The sequence below is a fragment of the Panulirus ornatus genome, chromosome 18 (genome assembly GCF_036320965.1).
Source record: "Panulirus ornatus isolate Po-2019 chromosome 18, ASM3632096v1, whole genome shotgun sequence".
Classification (NCBI taxonomy): domain Eukaryota; kingdom Metazoa; phylum Arthropoda; class Malacostraca; order Decapoda; family Palinuridae; genus Panulirus; species Panulirus ornatus.
The window spans coordinates 44,039,211-44,061,142 of NC_092241.1; the positions used below are offsets into that span (position 1 = coordinate 44,039,211).

The 21,932-nt window shown below is 43.1% G+C and overlaps 1 protein-coding gene across 1 annotated transcript in view; it reads left to right on the top strand.

The window, feature by feature from the left end:
• Nucleotides 1–21,932, top strand: part of LOC139754937 (carcinine transporter-like) — a 166,883-nt gene that overhangs the window by 50,256 nt on the left and 94,695 nt on the right. Inside the window, exon 6 of the mRNA XM_071672757.1 lies at nt 19,950–20,104. Coding sequence (XP_071528858.1) covers nt 19,950–20,104 — 155 coding nt within the window. The remainder of the gene's footprint in view (nt 1–19,949; nt 20,105–21,932) is intronic.

Below are 21,932 nucleotides of genomic sequence, written 5' to 3' on the forward strand. Positions count from 1 at the left end.
ACTGAGCACTGAGCGGTTGCTATTGGTGTTTGTTTTTAGTGCATTGCGGTTGGTAGTGGTGTTTATGCTGAATGCTGAGCGGTTGTTAGTGATGGTTATACAAAGCACTGAGCAGTTGCTAGTTGTGATTAGAGTTAGCGCAGGGCGGTTCCTTTTGATTCTTATAGTGAGTGCTGAGCGGTTCCTGGCGGTGGTTATACTGAATGTTGATCGGTTGCTAGAAGTGGTTATACTGAATGCTGAGAGATTGCTAGAAGTGAAAAATGAGTGCTGAGCGGTTGATAATGTAAGTTATAGTGAACGCTGAGCGTTTGCTAGTGGTGATCATACTAAGTTCTAAATGGCTACAAGTATTGGTTATACCGATTGCTGAGCGGGTACAGGGCTGTGGTTATACTTAGTGCTCAATTGTTGTTAGACGCAGTTATTGTGAGCTCTGAGCAGTTGTGAATGATGAATATAAGGAGTGCTGAACGCTTGCTAGTGGTGGTTACACTGAATGTTGAGCGCATGCTAATGGTGGCAATAATGGGTGCTGACTGGATACTAGTGGTGGTCATAATGCGTGCTGACCGGTTGTTAATGATGCTCATACTGTGTGTTCATTGGTTGCTTGTGGTGGTCATACTGAGAGCCAAGCAGTTGCAAGTTCTGGTTATACTGAGCGCTGAACGGTTGCCAGAGGTAGCTATACTGAGAGCAGTGCGATTGCTCGTGGTGGTTATCGTAATTCTGAGTGGTTGCCACTTGTAGTTATAGTGAGTGCTGAGCAGTTACCAGTGGTGATTATGCTGAGTGCTGAGCAATTACAGCTGGTGCTTATGATGAGTCCTGGGTAGTTGCTGGTGGTATTTATAGTGAGTGTGAGCGGTTGCTATTGTTGCTTATACTGTGTGTGAGCGGTTGCTATTGTTGCTTATACTGTGTGTGAGCGGTTGCTATTGTTGCTTATACTGAGTGTGAGCGGTTGCTATTGCTGCTTATACTGATGGCTGAGCGGTTGTTTATGGTGGTTGAACTGAGTGCTATGTGGTTGCTAGTGGTGATCATACTAAGTACTGAGCTGTTGCTAGTGGTGTTTATAATGAGTGCTAAGCAGTTCCTAGTGATAATTATGATAGAGGTAAGCAGATGGTTATACTAAGCGGTTGCGAGCGAAGGCTATATTGAGTGATGAACGGTTGGTAATAGTGTTTTTAATGAGTGCAGTGCGGTTGCTAGTGGTGGTTGTGCTGATTACTGAGTGGCTAAAGTGAGTGCTGAACATTTGTTGTTGGTGATTATGCTGAGTATTGGGCGGTTGCTAGTAGTGGTTATATTGAGTGCTGACCATTTGTTATTGGTGATTATCCTGAGTGTCGAACAGTTGCTTGTGTTGGTTATACTGAATGCTGAACGGTTGCTAGTAGATGTTATAATAAGTGCTGAACAATTGCGACTGATGGTTATACGCAGTTATGGGCTGGTTTTTAGTGGTGTTTATAATGAATAATGGGCTGTTGCTAGTGGTGGTTATACTAAACGTTGAACGGTTGCTAAAAGTAGCTGTACTGAGAGCTGAGAGGTTGCTAGAGGTACTAAAGTGAGTGCTAAGCAGTTGATAACGGTAGTTATAATGAACTCTGAGCATTTGCTAGTGATGATTATACTGAATTCTGAGCAGTTGCGAGTGGTGGATATACTGATTTCTGAGAGGTTGCTAAGTTTTGGTTACACTTAGTGCTGAGCGGTTGTTAGTTGTGGTTATACTGAGAGCTAAGCAGTTGCTAATAATGGTCATAAGGTGAGCTGAGCCCTTGCTAGTGGCGCCTATGAGTGGTGGCAATACTGGGTGCTGACCAGATACTAGTTATGGTCATAAAGAGTGCTGAGCTGTTGACAATGATGCATATTTTGAGTGATGAGTTGTTGTTAGTGGTGTTTATACCGAGTCCTGAGCTGTTGCTAGTGGGGGTTATATCAAATACTGAGCGGTTACTAATAGCGGTTATACTAAGTACTAAGTGGCTGCTTGTGGTAGTTATACTAAGAGCAGAGCAGTTGCTAGTGGTGGTTAGAATGAGTGGTAAGCAGTTCCTAGCAGTGGTAGTGGTAGCGGATGCTAGTGGTGGTTATAATGAGTTCTGAATAGTTGCTAATGGTGATTATGTTGAATGATGAACAGTTGCTAGTGGTTACACTGAGCGGTTCCTATTGGTGTTTGCTTTGAGTGCAGTGCGGTTGGTAGTGGTGTTTATACTGAATGCTGAACGGTTCCTAGTGATGGTTATACTAAATGCTGACCAGTTGCTAGTGGTGGTTAGAGTTAGTGCTAGGCGGTTCCTATTGATGCTTATAGTGAATACTGACCGGTTGCTGGCGGTATTATACTGAACGTTGAGCGTTTGCTAGAAGTGGTTATACTGAGTGCTGAGAGGTTGCTAGAAGTGATTAAAGTGAGTACTGAGCGGTTGATAATAGAAGTTATAATGAACGCTAAGAGTTTGCTAGTGGCGATCATACTGAGCTCTAAGCGGTTGCAAGTATTGTTTACACTGATTGTTGAGCGGGTACATAACTGTAGTTATACTTAGTGCTCAATTGTTGTTAGACGCAGTTATAGTGGTGAGCGCTTGCTAGTGGTGGTTACACTGAATGTTGAGCGCTTGCTATTTATAGCAATACTAGGTGCTCACCGGATGCTAGTGGTGGTCATAATGAGTATTGACTGGTTGCTAATGATGCGTATACTAATTTTCATTGGTTGTTAGTGGTCTTCATATTGAGTGCCGAGTGGTTGCAAGTGCTAGTTATACTGAGCGCTGAACGGTTGCTAGAGGTAGCTATACTAAGTGCTGTGCGATTGCTCGTGGTGGTTATACTTAATGCTGAGCGGTTGCCACTGGTGTTTATAGTGAGTGCTGAGCAGCTACCAGTGGTGGTTATGCTGAGTGCTGAGGGATTGCAACAGGTGCTTATAATGAACCCTGAGTGGTTGCTAGTGGTACTTATAGTGAGAGTGAGTGGTTACTATTGTTGCTTATACTGATGGCTGAGCGGTTGTTTATGGCGTTTGAACTGAGTGCTATGTGGTTGCTAGTGGTGGTCATACTAAGTACTGAGCTGTTGCAAGTGGTGATTATAATGAGTGCTAAGCAGTTCCTAGTAATAATTATATTGAGATATAAGCGGATGGTTATACTAAGCAGTTGCGAGCGAAGGTTTGTTCTGAGTGACGAACGGATGCTAATGGTGTTTTTATTTAGTGCAGTGCGGTTGCTAGTGGTGATTGTGCTCATTACTGAGTGGTTACTAGTGGTAGTTATATTGAGTGCTAAGCATTTGCTATTGCTGATTATGCTAAGTGTTGGGCGGTTGCTAGTAGTGGTTATACTGAGTGCTGAGCATTTGTTATTGGTGATTATCCTGAGTGTTGCGCAGTTGCTTGTGTTGGTTCTACTTAGTGCTGAACAGTTTCTAGTAGATGTTATACTGAGTATAACATCTACTAGTGGTGGTTATACTAAATGTTGAACGGTTCCTAAAAGTGGTTCTACTGAGAGCTCAGAGGTTGCTAGAGGTGCTAAACTGAGTGCTGAGCGGTTCATAACAGTAGTCATGATAGACTCTGAGCATTTTCTAGCGGTGATCGAACTGAATTCTGAGCGGCTACGAGTGGTGGATATATTGATTTCTGAGCAGTTGCCAGTGGTGGATACACTGATTTCTTAGCTGTTGCTTAGTTCTGATTACACTTAGTGCTGAGCGCTTGTTAGTTGTGGTTATACTGAGAGCCGAGCAGTTGCTGATGATGGTCATAAGGAGTGCTGAGCTCTTGTAGCAGTGGTAATATTGAGTATTGAGCTCATTTTAGTGGTGGCAATACTGGGTGCTGACCAGATACTAGTAGTGGTCATAAAGAGTGCTGAGTGTTGCCAATCATGCTTATATTGAGTGATGAGTGGTTGTTAGTGGTGTATATACTGAGTGCTGAGCTGTTGTTAGTGGTGGTTATATCAAATGCTGAGCGGTTGCTAATGGCGGTTAGACTAAGTGCTGAGTGGCTGCTTGTGGTGATTGTACTAAGTGCTGAGCAGTTGCTAGTGGTGGTTAGAATGAGTGGTAAGCAGTTCCTACTAGTGGTAACGATAGTGGTGGTGGTAGTGATAGCGGATGCTAGTGATGGTTATAATGGTGTTCTAATTGGTTGCTAGAGGTGATTAAGTTGAATAATGTACAGTTACTAGTGGTGTTTGTACTGAGCGCTGAGCGGTTGCTTTTGGTGTTTGTTTTAACTGCAGTGCAGTTGGTAATAGTGTTTATGGTGAATGCTGAGTGGCTACTAGTAATGGTTATACTAAGTGCTGAGCAGTTGCTAGTGGTGGTTAGAGTTAGCGCAGGTTGCTCCCTATTGATTCTTATAGTGAGTGCTGAGAGGTTGCTGGCGGTGGTTATACTAAATGTTGAGCGGTTGCTAGAAGTGGTTGTACTACGTGTTGAGAAGTTGCTAGAAGTGATTAAAGTGAGTGCTGAGCGTTTGATAATAGGAGTTATAGTGAATGCTGAGCGCTTGATAATAGGAGCTATAGTGAATGCTGAACGTTTGCTAGTGGTGATCATACTAACTTCTGAGCGACTGCAAGTATTAGTTATGCTGATTGCTTAGCGGGTACATAGCTATGGTTATACTTAGTGCTCAATTGTTGTTTCACACAGTTGTAGTGACTTCTAAGCAGCTGTTAATGATGGACATAAGGAGTGCTGAGCGCTTGCTGGTGGTGGTTGCACTGAATGTTAAGCGCTTGCTATTGGTGGCAATACTGGGTCCTGACCGGATGCTAGTGGTGGTCATAATGAGTACTGACCGGTTTCTAATGATGCTTATACTGAGTGTTCATTGGTCGCTAGTGGTATTGAGTGCCGAGCGGTTGCAAGTGCTGGTTATACTGAGCACTGAACGGTTGCTAGCTATACTGAGTGCTGTGCGATTGCTAGTGGTAGTTATACTTAATGCTGAGCGGTTGCCACTAGTGGTTATAGTGAGTGCTGAGCAGCTACCAGTGGTGATTATGCTGAGTGCTGAGGGATTACAACTGGTGCTTATAATGAGTCTTGAGTGATTGCTAGTGGTACTTATAGTGAATCTGAGCGGTTACTATTGTTGCTTATACTGATGGCTGAGCGGTTGTTTATGGTGTTTGAACTGAGTGCTATGTGGTTGCTAGTGGTGATCATACTAAGTACTGAGCTGTTCCTAGTGGTGGTTATAATGAGTGCTAAGCAGTTCCTAGTGATAATAATATTGAGAGATAAGCGGATGGTTATACTGAGCGGTTGCGAGTGAAGGTTTATACTGAGTGATAAAAGGTTGCTAATGGTGTTTTTACTAAGTGCTGTGTCGTTGATAGTGGTGATAGTACTGCTTACCAAGTGGTTGTTCGTAGTGGTTATATTGAGTGCTAAGCATTCGTTGTTGATGATTATGCTGAGTGTTGAGCGGTTGCTTGTGTCGGTTATACTGAGTGCTGAACGGTTGCTAGTAGATATCATACTGAGTGCTGATCAGTTGCTACTGGTGGTTATACTCAGTGTTGGGCGGTTTTTAGTGGTGCTTATAATGAATAATGAACGGTTGCTAGTGATGGTTATACTAAATGTTGAATGGTTGCTAAAAGTGGTTGTACTGAATGCTGAGTGGTTGCTGGAGGTGCTAAACTCAGTGCTGAGCGGTTGATAACGGTAGTTATAATGAACTCTGAGCATTTGCCTGTGGTGATTATACGGATTATACGGATATACTGATTTCTGAACGGTTCCTAAGTTTTGGTTACATAGTGCTGAGCGGTTGTTAGCTGTGGTTATTCTGAGAGCTGAGCAGTTGCTAATGATGGTCATAAGGAGTGCTGAGGTCTCTCTAGTGGTAGTTTTATTGAGTATTGAGCGCTTATGAGTGTTGGCAATACTGGGTGCTAACCAGATACTAGTAGTGGTCATAAAGAGTGCTGACCTGTTGCCAATAATGCTTATATTGAGTGATGAGTTGTTATCATTGGTGTTTAAACTGAGTGCTGAGGTGGTGCTAAGTAGCGAGTGGCTGCTTGTTGTGGTTATACTGTGCTGTGCAGTTGCGTGTAGTGGTTAGAATGAGTAGGGAGCAGTTCCTAGTAGTGGTAGCGATAGAGGTAGTGGTAGTGATAGAGGATACTAGTGGTGGTTATAATGAGTTCTGAGTGGTTGCTAATGGTGATTATGTTGAATAATGAACAGTTGCTAGAGGTATTTGTGCTGATCGCTGAGAGGTTACTATTGGTGTTTGTTTTGAGTGCAGTGCAGTTGGTAGTGGTGTTTATGCTAAATGCTGAGCGGATGCTGAACAGTTGCCAGTGATGGTTAGAGTTAGCACAGGGCGGTTCCTTTTGATTCTTATAGTGAGTGCTGAACGGTTGCTCGCGGTAGTTATACTGAATGTTGAGCGGTTGCTAGAAGTGGTTATACTGAGTGCTGAGAGGTTGCTAGAAGAAGTGATTAAAGTGAGTACTGAGTGGTTGATAACAGAAGTTATAGTGAACACTAAGCGTTTGCTAGTGGTGATCATACTGAGTTCTAAGCGGCTGCAGTATTGGTTATACTGACTGTTGAGCGGGTACGTAGCTGTGGTTATACTTAGTGCTCAATTGTTGTTAGACGCAGATATACTGAGCTCTGAGCAATTGTTAATGATGGATATAAGGAGTGCTGAGCGCTTGCTAGTGGTGGTTACACTGAATGTTGAGCGCTTGCTATTGTTGGCATTACTGGGTGCTGACTGGATACTAGTGGTTTTCATATTGAGTGCTGACTGGTTGCTATTGATGCTTATACTGAGTGTTCAATGACTGCTAGTGGTGGTTATATTGAGTGCCGGGCGGTTGCAAGTGCTGCTTATACATAGTGCTGAACGGTTGCCAGAGGAAGCTATACTGAAAGCAGTGCAATTGCTCGTGGTGGTTATAGTTAATGCTGAGCGGTTGCCACTGGTGGTTATAGTAAGTGCTGGTGATTATGCTGAGTGCTAAGCGATTACAACTGGTGCTTATGATGAGTTCTGAGTGGTTACTAGTGGTACTTATAGTGAGCGTGAGCGGTTGCTATTGTTGCTTATACTGATGGCTGAGCGGTTGTGTATGGTGATTGAACTGAGTGCTATGTGGTTGCTAGTGGTGATCATACTAAGTGCTGAGCTGTTGCTAGTGGTGGTTATAATGAGTGCTAAGCAGTTCCTAGTGATAATTATATTGAGAGTTAAGCGGATGGTTATACTATGCGGTTGCGAGCGAAGGACATCCTAAGTGATGAACGGTTGCTAAAGGTGTTTTTACTGAGTGCAGTGCAGTTACTAGTGGTGATTGTTCTGATTACTGATTTTTTGCTAGTGGTGATTATACTGATTTCTGAGCATTTGTTATTGGTGATTATGCTAAGTGTTGAGTAGTTGCTTGTGTTGGTTATACTGAGTGCTGAAAGGTTGCTAGTAGATGTTATACTGAGTGCTGAACAGTTGCTACTGGTGGTTATACTCAGTGTTATGTGGTTTTTAGTGGATGCTTATAATCAATAATGAGCGGTTGCCACTAGTGGTTATACTAAATGTTGAGCAGTTGCTAGCAGTGGTTTTTCTGAGTGCTAAGAGGTAGCTAAAGGTGCTTAAACTTACTGGTGTGCGGTTGGTAGCGGCATTTTCAGAGATTACTGAGCGTTTGATAGTGATAATCATACTGAATGCAGTGCCGATACGAGTGGTGGATATACCTTACTTCTGAGCGATTGCTAGTCGTGGCTATAATGAGTGCTAAGTGGCTGCTAGTGATGCTTATAAGGAGTGCTGAGCTGTTGTAGTAGTGGTTATAATGAATGCTGAACACTTGCTAGTATTGGTGATAAGTACTAGCCGGTTACAAGTGGTGGCTATACTGAGTACTGAGCGGTTGTTAGTGATGTTTACAGAGTGGCTGTTAGTGATGATTATATTAAACGTTGAGGGTTGCAAGTGGTTGTTATACTAAGTGCTGAGCAGTTGCTAGTAGTGTTGTACTGAGTGCTGAGTGGATACTATTGGTGATTTTATTAATTGCTGTGTGTTTGCTGGTGGTGTTTTTGTTTAATGCTTAGCAGTTGCTTGCGATGGTTATACTGAGCACTGAACGGTTGCTAATGGGGGTTATACTAAGTGCTGAACGGTTGCTAGTTGTGGTTATCCTGAATGCCGAGAGGTTGCTAGTGGTAGATGTGTTGAGTGCTGAGTGGTTGATGATGGTGGTTACACTGAATGGTGAGCAGTGCTAATATTGGTTTTACTGAGTGGTTAGAGGTTGTTGAACTTATTGCTGAGCGGTTGTTGATGGTAGTTATAGCGGGAGCAGGGCGTTTACTAGTGGATATCATTCTGAATGCTGAACTGGCGACTGATGGTTATACTGAGAGCTTATCGGTTTCTAGCGGTGTTTATGCTGAGTGCTGAGCGGATACTACCAGTGATTTTATTCATTGGCATGCTGTTGGTAATAGTGTTTTTGCTGAATGCTGAGCTGTTACTAGCGGTGATTACACTGTGCACTGAACGCTTACTAATGTTGGTTATGCAGAGTGCTGAGCGGATGCTTGTGATGTTTACACTGTTGCTAGTGGTGGTTATAGTGCTGAGCTGTTCCTATTGGTGGTAATAATGTGTAATGAATGGCTGTTAGTGGTGTTTATAATGTGTTAAAAAGTTGCTATTGATGGTCTTATTGAGTGCTCAACATTGCTAGTGGTGTTTAAACTGAGCGCTGATCAGTTGCTAGTTATGGTTATCCTGAGTGCTCAACGGTTGCTCGTGGTGAGTGCAATGAATGCTGAGCGGCTGCTAATAATGGTTATGCTAAGTGGTTGTTAGTGGTGATAATGATGATTGCTGAACTGTTGCTAGTGTTGGTTATAATGATTGCTAAAAAGTTGTTAATAGTGGTTATACTGAGTGCACAACGATTGCTAACGGTGGTTAAACTAAATGTTGAGCAGCTGCTAGTAGTGGTTATACTCAGTGCTGATGGATTTCTAGTTATAGTTATACTGTGCACCAAGCGTTTCCTATTGGAGGTTATACTGAGTACTGAGCGGTTGCTGGTGGTAGTTATGAGTGCTGACCAGTTACTAGTGTTGGCTGTATTGAGCACTAAGCTATTGCTAGTGATGGTTATAATGTGTGCTGAACGGTTGCTATTGGTGGTTATACAAAGTGCTAAGTGGTTCCTTGTGTTTGAAGTGAGTGCTGAGGGGTTGCAGTTGGTGTTTATTTTGAATGTTAAGCGGTTACTAGTGGTGGTTATATTGAGTGCTGAGCTATTGCTAGTGGTGGTTATACTAAGCGGTGAGCGGTTGCTAATGGTGGTTATATTGAGTACTGAGTGGTTGTTAGGGGTGGTTATACTGAGTGATAAGTTGTTGCTAGTGGTGGTTATACTGAGAGCTAAGCGGTTGCTAGTAGTGTTGGTAACGATTGCTTGCGGTGGATACGAAAGCCAAGCGGATGCCGATGGTGATTATAATGTGTGCTGAGCGGCTACTCTTTGTGCTCATACTGAGGTTTGTGCGGTAGGTGATGATAGACATACCGAGTGCTATGTGTTTGTTAGTTTTGGTTATATTGACTGCTGATGGGTTGCTAGTAATGGTTATATTGAGTAGTTTGCTGTTGCAAGTGTTAGCTATAATGGGTGCTGGGCAGTTGGTCGTTGCTGCTATACTGAATGTTGAACAGTTCCCAGTGGTAGTTATACAGGATGCTGATCAGTTGATAGTGCTGGTTATAGTGAGTGCTGAGCTTTTGTTAGTTGTGGTTATAGAGTGCTGCGTGGTTGCTAGTTGTGGTTTTAGAATGTTGCGTGATTGCTAGTGGTGGTTATACTGAATTCCTAACGGTTGCTAGTGGTGGTTATACCAAGAGCTGAGCGGATGCTAATAGGGCTGGTAACGATTGTTCAGCGGTTGCTTGTGGTAGATATAATGAGTGCTGAGCGGATGCTAGTAGTGGTTATAATATGCGCTGAATAGTTACTCTTTGTGGTTATACTGATTGATGAGCGCTTGCTAAAAATAGATATACTAAGCGCTCTCCTTTTCTTAATGATGGTTATACTGACTGCTGAGAGGTTGAGAGTAATGGTTATATTGAGCGGTGAGTGGCTGCAAGTCTCGGTAATGATGAGTGTTGGGTGGTTCCCACTAATGGTTATACTGAGTGCTGAGCGGTTGATCGTGATGACTATACTGAGTGCTGAGCGGTTCCGAGTTGTAGTTATACAGTGTTGTGGGATTGCTAATAGTGGTTGTACTGAGTGCTGACTAGTTGATATTGGTGGACATATTGGTAGCTACACGAATGTTGAGTGGGTACTAGTGGTGGTTATACTGAGTGCTGTACGGTTCCTAGTCATGTTTGCATTGAGAGCTGAACAGTTGCTTTCGGTATTTACTTTAATTGCTGAGCGGTGTCTAACGTTGGTTATACTGAATGCCGAGGTTGTTAATGTTTCTTATAATGAGTGCTGAGTGATTGCTGGTGGTGGTTATGCAGAGTGCTGATCGGTTGCTAGTGGTAGTAATGCTGAGTGCTGAATGATTGCTATTGGAAATTGTACTGAATCCCTGGTGGCTGCTAGTCGTGGTCATATTGAGTGCTGAGCGCTTACCGTTGGTGGCCATACTGAGTGATGAACGGCTGCTAGTGGTACTCACGCTGAGCGCTGATCGTTGCTAATCGTGGTTATACTGTGTGCTGAGTGGTTGCTTGTGGTTGTTACACTGAGTGATGAACAGTCACTAGTGGTGTTTGTACTGAGTGTTGAGTGGTTGTACCTTATTAGTGTCAGTACTGAGTACAGTACAGTTGCTTGTGGTGGTTATGCTGAATGATGAGTGGTGGCTATTGGTGGTTGCGCCAAGTGCTGAGTAGTTGCTACCGGTAATTATATTGAGTGTTGTGCGATTGTTAGTTGTGGATATAATGAGTGGTGAGCTATTGCTAATAGTGGTTATACTGAATGCTGAACGATTGCCAGTGTTGTTTATATTGAGTGTTGATCAGTTGTTAGCGGTGGTTACATTGAGTGTTGGGCGGTTCCTGGTGGTGCTTACAGTGAGTGCTGAGCGGTTGCTAGTGGTGGTTATATTGAAAGCTGAGTGGTTGCTTGTAGTGGTCATACAGAGTGCTGAAAGGTTTTCAGAAGTGGTTAAAATGACTGCTGAACGCTTAAGTTGTGGTAGTTGCCGTAAGCGCCTGAGCGTTTGCTAGTGATGATCATAATGAATGCTGAGCGGTTGCGAGTGGTGGTTATAGTGAGTGCTGAGTGGTTCCTATTGGTGGTTATACTTTGTGCTAAGCAGTTGCTAGTCTTGGTTATATTGAACACTTAGCGATTGCTAATGATGCTTATAAGTAGTGCTGCACCGTTGCTAGTGGTAATTATACTGAATGATGAGCGCTTATTAATGGTGGCAATAGTAAGTGCTGACCGGTTATAAGTGATGGTTATAATGAGTGCTTAGTGGTTGTTAGTGGTGCTCATACTGAGTGCTGAGCGTTTGATAGCATTGGTTATACTAAATGCTGAGCAGTTGCAAGTGCTGGTTATAACAAGTACTGAACAGTTGTTAGGGGTCTTTGCAATGAAAGCTGTGCAGAATCTATTGGTCTTTTGATTGAGTGCTGCACAGTTGCTAATGATGTGTTTGTTGAATGCTGAGCAGTTGCTAGTAGTAGCTATACTGAGCGCTGATCCGTTGCTATTGTTGGCTGCACAAAATGGATAACAATTGCTATTGATGATTGTGCTGTGTGCTCAATGGTTGCCAGTGGTGGTTATAATGAGTGATGAGCGGTTGCGAGTGGTGGTTATCCAGAATGCTACGCGGCTGCCAGTGGTATTTTTGTCGAATGCTGAGCGGTTGCTAGTGGTGGTCATACTGAATGTTGACCGGTTGCTAGCAGTGGTTATATTGAGTGCTGAACGGCTGGTGATCTTAAAGTGAGCATTTATCGTTTCTAATGGTGATCATACTAAATGCTTGGCGTTGCGAGTGGTGATTATACTGGATGCTGAGCGGACGCTATTGGTGTTTCTATTCAGTGGTATAAGGTTGCTCGTGGTGTTTTTGTTGAATGCTAATCGGTTTAATGATGGTTACACAGAGGAATGATTTGCTACTAGGGGTGGTTATACTGAGTTCTGAGCAGCTGCGTGTGGTTGTTATGCTGTGTGCTGAACGGTCGCTAGTGGTGGTTATAATGAGTGATGAATAGTTGCGAGTGGTGGCTATTTTGGCTGCTGTGCAGTAGCTAGTGGTGAATGTATTTAACGCTGAGCGCTTGCTAGTGTTGGTAATAATGTTTGCTGAGCGGTTGCTAGTGTTGGTTATGCTGAGTGGTTGCTAATGGTTGTAATGATGTTTGCTGAGCGGTTGCTACTGCTGGCTATAATGAGTGCTGAAGAGTTGCTAATGATAGTTATATTGAATGCTCAGCGTTTGCTGATGATGGTTATATTGAATGCTCAGCGTTTGCTAGTGGTCGTTAAACTGAGTGTTGACTGAGTGATTGCGAGGGATCATACTGAGTGGCTAGCGTATACTACTGGTGTTTTCAATGAATGCTTTGCGGTTGCTACTGGTGTTTCTGTTGAATGCGTTGTTGTTGCTATTGGTGGTTATACTGAGCGCTGAACGGTTGCGCTTGGTGGTTATACTGAATGCTGAGTGATTGCTAGATGTGGTTATGCTTTGTCTTAAACTGTTGCTTGTAATGGGCATAATGAGTGACTAGAGGTTGCAAGTGGTGGTTGTCCTGAGTGCGGAGAGGTTGTTATTGGTGGTTATACTAAGTAGTTGTTAGTGGTGGTTATACTGAGCGCTGAGTAGTGGTGGTTATACTGAGCGCTGAGCGGTACTAGTGGTTATTCTTAGTGCTGAGCGGTTGCTATTGGTGGTAATGATGAATGCTGAGCGGTTGCTCATTATGGTTATACTGAGTGCTCAGTTGTGCCCTTGGTGGTCAAAATGAGTGCTGAGCCATTGCTGATAATGGTTATACTGAGTACTAAGCTGTTGCTGGTGGTAATTATACTGAGCTCTGAGCATTTCTCAGTGATAGCTACAATGAATGGTGTACGGTTGCTAGTGGTAGTTATGCTGAGTGCTGACCAGTCACTAGTGGTGGTTCTATTGAGTGCTGAGATGTTGTTGATAGTGGTTATACTGTGCGCTGAGTGGTTGCTAGTGGCAATTGTACTGATTGCTAAGCTGTTGTTAGTGGTAATTATACTTGCGCTAAGTGGTTGTTAGTGGTGGTTATACTGCTAAGTGCTAAGCTGCTGTTAGTGGTGGTTATACTGAAAGCTGAGCGGTTTCTAGTAGTGTTGGTAACGAGTGCTGAGCGGTTGCTTTCGGTGAAAAAATGAGTGCTGTGAGGTTGTTAGTAGTGATTATGATGTGTTCTAAACGATTACTCTTTTTATATCATAATGAGCGTTGAGTGGTTGCTAATACTAGATATCATGAGCGCTGTCCATTTGCTAGTGGTGGTTATAATGATTGTTGACTTATTTCGAGTGATGCTCATATTGAGTTTGAGCTGCTGCAAATGTTGGCTAGAAATAGTGCTGAGCGGCTGGTGGTGGTGGTGGTTGCTCGTGGTGGTTTTACTGAGTGGTGAGCCGTTCTTAGTGGTAGTTATACAGAGTACCGAGTGATTGCTAGTGGTACTTATACTGACTGCTAACTAATTTTTCGTGGCAGTAATATTGAGTCCTCAGCTACTACCAATGCTGGTTACACCGAGTTGTAGTTGTATCAAGTGCTGAACGGTTCTTAGTCAAGTTTGTACTGAGCGCTGAATGGTATCTATAAGTGGCTATACTGAGTTTTGAGTACAAACTTCTTATAGTGAGTGCTGAGCATAGCTAGTGGTGGTTATCCAGATGCACAGCGGTTGCTAGTAATAGTTATACTGAGTGCTGAGCGATTGCTCTTGGTAGTAATACTTGGCGTTGAGGGTTTCTTAGTGGTGATTATACTGATTATAGCGCAGTAGCTAGTGGTGATTGTACCGAGTTCTCAGCAGTTGCTAGTAATAGTTATTATAAGTGTTTCTCAGTTGCCAGTAGTTGTAACACTGAGTGTAAATCAGTGGCTAGTGGTTGTTATACCGAGTACTGAGCGGTTTCTATTGGCGATTATCCTAAGTGCTGAGTGGTTGTTAGTGGTGTGTATTCTGAGCATGGAGCAGTTGCTGGTAGGGGTTATATGGAGTGCTGAGATGTTGCCAGAGGTGGTGAATCTGAGAGCTGATTGGTTGGTAATGGTAGTTATAGTAAGCGCAGAACGTTTGCTGTTGGTGAAGATAATGAGCACTGAGAGGTTGTGAGTGGTAATTATACTGAGTGCTGAACGGCTGCTAGGGGTAGTTATACTAAGAACTAAACGGTTGCTAGTAGTGGTTATACCGAATGATGAACGATTGCTAGTGGCGGTTATAGTGAATACTGAGTTGGTTACACTGAGTGCTGGGTAGCTAGTGGTGGTTGTAATGAGTGCTGAGTGGTTGCTAGTGGTGGTTATTCTGAGTACTGAGTTGTTCTAGTGGTAGTTTCACTAAGTGCTAAGCGTTTGTTAGTGGTGGTTATACAGTGTTGAGCGTTTGCTGTTGGTGGTTACGCTAAGTGCTGAACGATTCCTACTGATGGTTACACTGAGATATGAGCGGTTCCTAGTGGTTCGTATAATAAGTGCTGAGTGAATGCTAGTGGTGGTCATACTGAATAGTAAGCGGTTGCTAATTTTGGTTATACTGAGAGCTGAACATTAGGTAGTGGTGGTTATAGCAAGTGCTGAGCGGTTGCTAGTGGTGGTTATAATGACCTATGAATGGTTGCGAGTAGTCGTATACTGCGTGCTAAGTAAATGCATGTGATGGTTGTACCGAGTGTTGAGCTGTTGCTACTGGTGGTTACACCGAGTAATTAACGGTTGCTTGTGGCGTTTGTATCTATTGCTAAGCGGTTTTTACTTGTTTGTATTGGGTGCAGTCGATTATTCATCGTGTTTATGTTGAATGTTGAGCGGTTTCTACTGCTGGTTATACATAGCGCTGAGCGGCAACTAATAATGGTTATACTGATTACTGAGGAATTGCTATGAGTGATGGGCGATTCCTCATGGTGGTTATTGTCAGTGCCGATTGGTTGCTAGTGGTGGTTATACTGTATGTTGTGAGGTTGCTTATAGTGGTTGTACTGAATGGTGAGAGGATGCTAGAGATGGTTATGCTGATTGCATAGCAGCTGGGAGTGGTAACTATAGTAAGTGCTGAGCGTTTGCTGGTGGTGATCATACTAAATGCTAAGCGGTTTCAAGTGTTGGTTGTACTGTGAGCTGGCTGGTTGGTATTGGTGGTTATACTGAGTGATGAGCGGTTGATGGTAGTGGTTATGCCATATGCTGGGCGCTTACTAGAGCTGGCTATACTGAGTGTAGACCACTTACTAGTATTGGTTATACTGAGTGCTGAGCGGCTGTTAGGTGTGCTTATACTGAGTCCTGTGTTGGTTATACTGAGTACTGACCGTTTGAAAGTGCTGTTTATAGTGAGTGCACAATGGATGTTAGCGTGTTTGTACTAAGTACTGAGCGGATACTTCAGGTGTTTTTTATTGAGTTCTGTGCGGTTGCTAGTCGCGTTTTGGCTGAATGCTGATCGGTTGCTAGTGGTGCTTATACTGAGCTATGAACAGTTGTCAACAGTGGTTATAATGAGTGTTGAGCGGTTGCTAGCGATTGTTATACTGTCCGTTGAACGGTTACAAGTTGTGAAAATACTGAGTGCAAAGCAGTTGCTGCACGTGGTTACACTGAGTTCTGGGCACTTGCCAATGATGGTTATGATAAATGATGATCGGTTGTGAGTGGTGGTTATCCTCAGGGGTGGTCATCCTGAGCAATTGCTAGTGGTGGTGATAACAGGAGCTTAGCGGTTGCTAGTGGCGGTTATACTGGGTGCTAGAAAGTTGCTAATGGTGGTTATACTGAGTCCTCAGCGGTTGCCAGTGGTTGCAAGTGAAGGTTATACTGGGGGCTGAGAGCTCAAAAGTGTTGGTTATAATGAGTGCTGACCGGTTAGAAATGGTGCTTATACTGAGTTCTTAGTTGTTCCTATAGACAGTTATGCTGAGTGCTGAATGGTCGCTAGTAGACGAAATACTGAGTGTTGAACTGTTGCAAGTGGAGTCTACACTGAGTAATAAACGGTTGCTATTGGTGTTTGTATTGAATTCTGTGCGGTTCCTAGTGGATGTTTATGCTGAATGCTGAGTGGTTTTTAGTGATGGTTATCCACACTGCTGAGCGTTTGCTAGTGTTGGTTATACAGAGTGCTGGGCGGTTACTAATGCTGTTTTACTAAGTGTTGAACAGTTTCTAATAGTGGTTATACTGAGTGTTGAGCTGTTCCTAGGGATGGATATACTGAGTGCTGAGCAGTTGTTAGTGATGGTTGTACTTAGTGCTGAGCAGTTGATGGTGATGGTTATAGAGAATACTGAGCGGTTGCTATTGCTGCTTATATTGAGTGCCAAGCGGTCGCTTGTGGTTGTTATTTTGAGTGATGAGCGGTTGCTAGTGATGGTTACACTTAGTGCTGAGCTGATACAGGTAGTGCTTTTATTGAGTGCTGAGGGGCTACTGGTAGTGGTAATCTTAAATCTCGAGCTGTTTATAGTGGTGGTTATCATGAGTGCTGAGCAGTTGCTAGTGGTGGTTATAGTGAATGCTGCGTAGTGGCTATTTGCGGTTATAGTAACTGCTGAGCGATTGTTTTGTTTGTTATTCTGAAGTGACTACTTGTTAGTAGTAGTTGTACTAAGTGCTGACTGGTTGTAAGTGGTGGTTATACTCAGAAGTGCTTAGTTATTAGTGGTGATTATAATGAGTACTGAGTTGTTGCGATTGTTATTGTTAAGCTGTTGCTAGTGGTGGTTATCCTAATCTATGAGCGGTTCCTAGTTGTCGTTACATTGATTGCTGAAAAATTGTTAGTAGTGGTGTTACTGAGTGTTGTGTGGTTGATATTGGTGATTTTTCCTGTATTCTGAGCGGTTGCAATGGCTGCTTATACTGAGCGCTGAGTGATTGCAATTTGGGGCTATACTGAGTGTAGAGCAGTTGCTAATTGTGGTTACAGTGAGTGTTGAGTGGTTGCTAGTAGTGCTTATATTGACTGCTGAGGGTTTGCTAGTGGTAGTTTTACTGAGTGCTGAAGGTGTTGCCAGTAATGCTTATACTGAGTGCTGAGCGGTTGCTAGTGGTGTTTATACTGAGTGCTGAGTGATTGTTATTGTTAATCATGCTGAGTGCTGATTGGTGACTAGTGTTGCTTACACTGAGTGCAGAGCGATTGTTAATGGTGGTTATTCTGTGTGCTATGAGGTTGATAGTAGTGGTTATACTAAGTACTGAGTGTTTGTTAATGAGTATTTTAGTGAGTGCTGAGCGGTTGTTAGTGGTGGTTATAGTGAGTGCTGAGCGGTTGCTGAAGGTGGTTATTTTGAGTGCTGAGCGGTTGTTGATAGTGGTTACACAGTGGGGGGGGGGGGAGCTCTTGCTATTTGTCGTTATTCTGAATGCTCAGTGGATGATAGCGAAGGTTATACTCGCTTCTGATCGGTTGTTAGTATTTGGTTATACTCACTGCTGCGGTTGCTACAGTGCTGATTAGTTGCTATTGGTGGTTATACTGAGTACTGAGTGGTTGCTGATACTGGTTATTTTGAGTGATGAGCGATTGCTAATAGTGCTTACACTTAGTGCTAAGCAGTTGCTAGTGTTAATTATGCTGAGTGCTGAGTAGTTGCTAGTGGTGGTTATACTGAGTGCTGAGCAGTATGTTAGTAGTGGTTGTAATGCGTGCTGAGCTGTTCCTAGTGGTGGTTATACTGAGTGCTGAGCCGTTGCTAGTGGTGGCTATACTGAATGCAACTCAGTTTTTCGTGGTGGTTATAATGAGTGCTGAACGATTGCTAGTTGGGATTATGCTGAATGTTTAGTAGTTGCCAGTGGGGCTTAAACTGATCACTTAGCGGTTGTTTGATGTGGTTATACTGAACTTTGAGTGCTTTTGATGTTTAAACTGAGTGCTAAGTCGTCGCTTTTGGCGGTTAAACTAAGTGCTGAGTGGTTACTACCGGTGGTTATTTTGAGTGCTGCGATGTTGTTCATGGTGGTTATGCTGAGCGATTGTTAGTGGTGGTTCTGTGAGGTTGCTAGTGGTGGTTATACGGACTGCTGAGCGATTGTTAGTGGTGGTTATACTGAGTGCTAAGCGGTTGCTATTGCCGCTTTTATTGAGCGCTGAGCGGTTGTTTTTGGTAGTTACGTAAGTGCTTAGCGGTTGCTTGTCGTGGTTATACTGACTACTGAGTGATTTCTTGTGATGATTATACTAATTATTGAACGGTTGCTGCTGAGGGTAATACTAAGTGTTGAGTGGTTGTTAGCGGTGCTAATACTGAGTACAGATAGAATGATTGCTAGTGAAGGTTGTACTGAGAGCTAAGCAGTTGCAAGTATTGATTATACTGAGTGCTGTGTGGATGTTAGTGGTGGTCATACTGAGTTCTGAGTGGTTGTTAGTGGTGGTTATACTGAGTGCTGAGCAGTTGCTAGTGGTATTGATACTGGATGCAACTGAGTTATTCGAAGTGGTTTTACCGAGTGCTGTACGATTGCTAGTTGGGGTTATACTTAATGTTTAGTGATTACTGAGCGGGTGTCTGTTGTGGTTATACCGAGTACTGAGCGGTTGCTAGTGGTGGTCATACCTAGTGCTGAATATGCTGTTGATTATGGCTATACTGAGTGCTGAACGGGTAATAGAAGTGGTTATACTGAGTGGTAATGGTTGTAAGTGGTAGTTATACTGAGTGCTGAGCGGTTGCTAATGGCAGTTATACTGAGTTCTGAACGGTTGCTAGTGACAGTTATAATGAGTGCTTAACGGTAGGCAATGTTGGTTATTCTGAGTGCTGAGTGGTTGTTACCCTGCATGCTGAGCGGTTGATAGTGGTACTTGTACTGAGTGCTGAAAGGCTGTTAGTAGTGATTATACTGAGTCGTGAGTGGTTTGCTAGTGGTGATTACACTGAATACTGAGAGTTTTTTAGTGATGGTTTTACAGTTAGCCGATCGGATGCTATTGATGGTTATTTAGAGTGCTACATAGTGGCTACACTGAGTGCAGAGCTGTTGCTAGTGGGGTTATAATGATTACTGAACGGTTGCTATTGGTGGTTAAAATGAGTGTTGAGTGGTTTTTAGTGATGGTTAAACTGCTTGCTGAGCGGTTGCTAGCAACGGTTATGCAAAGTGCTGCCTGGTGGTTATACTTAGTGCAGAACCGTTGCTAGTGGTAGTTATACTGTGTCCTAAGAGGTTGCTAGTGGTGCTCATACTGAGTGTTCTCTGGTTGCTAGTGGTGTTCATACTGAGTGTTCTCTGGTTGCTAGTGGTGTTCATACTGAGTGTTCTCTGGTTGCTAGTGGTGCTCATACTGAGTGTTCTCTGGTTGCTAGTGGTGGTTATACTTTCTGTTTAGCGGTTGATTATGGTGGTTATTATGAGTGCTGAGTGGTTGTTGCTGGTGCTTATACTCTGTGCTGATCTGTTGCTAGTGCTTATTATACTGAGTGCTGAGAAGTTGGTATCTATGGTTATACTGAGCTTTGTGTGGTTGTTAGTGATGGTTATTCTGCGTGCTGTGCGGTTGTTAATTGTTTGTCATTGTAGTGAGGGTTGTGAAGGTCAGACGTGAGTCGTCTGTACAGTATGTGTATTGTGCGAGGAGTGAGGTTTACTCTCGTTGGTGCTCCATTTCTTGAACTAATGTCAATGTTTCTGGACACTGCTCACAGCTTTGGACGACGCCTTGTGTTCTACATGCTGTTGGTCAACTACATCGTGAGCACCCTCATCGTGGTGTGGGTTTCCAACTTTGTCATCCACCTTCTACTTCGATTCATCCAAGGCCTCAGCTGTGAGAGTAACTACCTCTTACCTTACGTCATCGGTAAGTTACTATCTTACATCATCGGTAAGTTACTACCTTAGGTCTTACACCATCAGTAATTTACCACCTTACGTCTTACATCATCGGTAAGTCGCTACAGTTTGAACCTCTGTCATCCGGTAAGGTTGGGACTTGGTCATTATTGGACCACAGAAAATGCCGGAGAACAGAAATTGACCCCTAAGGGAACCCCCTATGTAAACATATTCCCGACTCCTAGTCTTGCCAGCTCATTCCACATACATATTGCTATGTTATCAAAGGTAGAACAAAGCTTAGAATAGGAAATGATACAATCATTTAATCTTTCAAACAAGTTCTTTATTGTTAAATCAGTTTGTATCAAAAGTACCCCCAGATGGGGACTTCTCAGTAGCATGGGCAAGGGTTTTTTCGTGGCATTCGACGCCAATACAGGGCAGATTCGTCAGTATTATACGCTTGTTCAGGGGGTCAGTTTTCGGCTTCCACTAATTGTGCAAATTCATCCACAGACTTTGTCGTAGTTTTGTGACGAGTAGTTGATCTAACGAACGACCATAGATTGGTAGTTGGCTTTGGTCGACTCTTGTTACTATCAATGTTTTATTGTTATCGTCCAGGCAGTCAGTCCGCGCTGCGTCAGTCCCAGCCAGGCAGCCGCCTCGTACACTCTCTTTCGTCCTGTACGTATTGCTGTTGGTTATTTGATGGAGAACTGGAGTTTTACTCCAACCTTACACTACAGGCTTCCGTACACACTATGTGCTGAAATTTCATGTCTCATCTTAAGCCTGTGTAACCATCCTTGCGAATATCTATAGTCATAGTCTAGCTTTAGTTCTCTATGAAAAACTTTAGCCTTCTTGATAAGCATCTCCCTAGAATGTTTACATGTTCACTACGTCGGAGCTTATACCACTTTACAAGTGCATTGTCTAGTTCTGTACTCCTGGCACCTTTCACTTTTCCGAAACTTTAAACTTTTCTGGCTGTTACTTTCAGCAAGAAAACTGAATACAAGTAATTAACACGACTGTTGATTAGTGTAAACAGATTTTGACGCCTTATCGCTGCTGACAGAGCCGCCCTAGTGGCAGATCCACAAACTAATGGCAGCAGATTCGAAATGTGCTGTGCATGGGAGATGCCTGACCATGGAGCGCCTGATTAGAGAGGTACCTTGCATCTTAGATCATTGCTAGATCATTGGCTTACGTCTCACAGCATCATTAACTTACTACGTTATGTCAAACATCATCAGTAAGATACTACCTTACGTATTACATCACTGGTGAATTACTACCTTACGTTGTATATCATCAATTTAGCACATTATATCTGATATCACCAATAAGATACTATCCCTTTCGCCTTACATCGTCAGTAAGTTACTATCTCACGTCTTACATCATCAGTAGGTTATTATCTTACGTCTTACGTCTTACATCGTCATTAGATTGTTACCTTACGTCATACATTATAGGCAAGTTACTGTCCTTATGTCTTATATCACCAGTAAGTTACTACCATACGTCTTAAAACATCGGTAGGTTACGACCTTACGTTTTATATCATCGGTAAGTTACTATTCTTATGTCTTACATCATCGGTAAGTTCTTGCCCTTACGTTTTACATCTTCGGTAAGTTACTACCTTGCGTCTTACAACATCGGTAAGCTGCTACTCTTATGTCTTACATTACTACCTTACATCTTACGTCATCGGTAAATTACTCCTTGCATCATCGGAAATTTACTACAGGACGTCTTACATCATTGGTAAGTTACTACCCTTACGTCTTACATCATTGGTAAGTTACTACCTTAGGTTCTACATCATCGGTAAG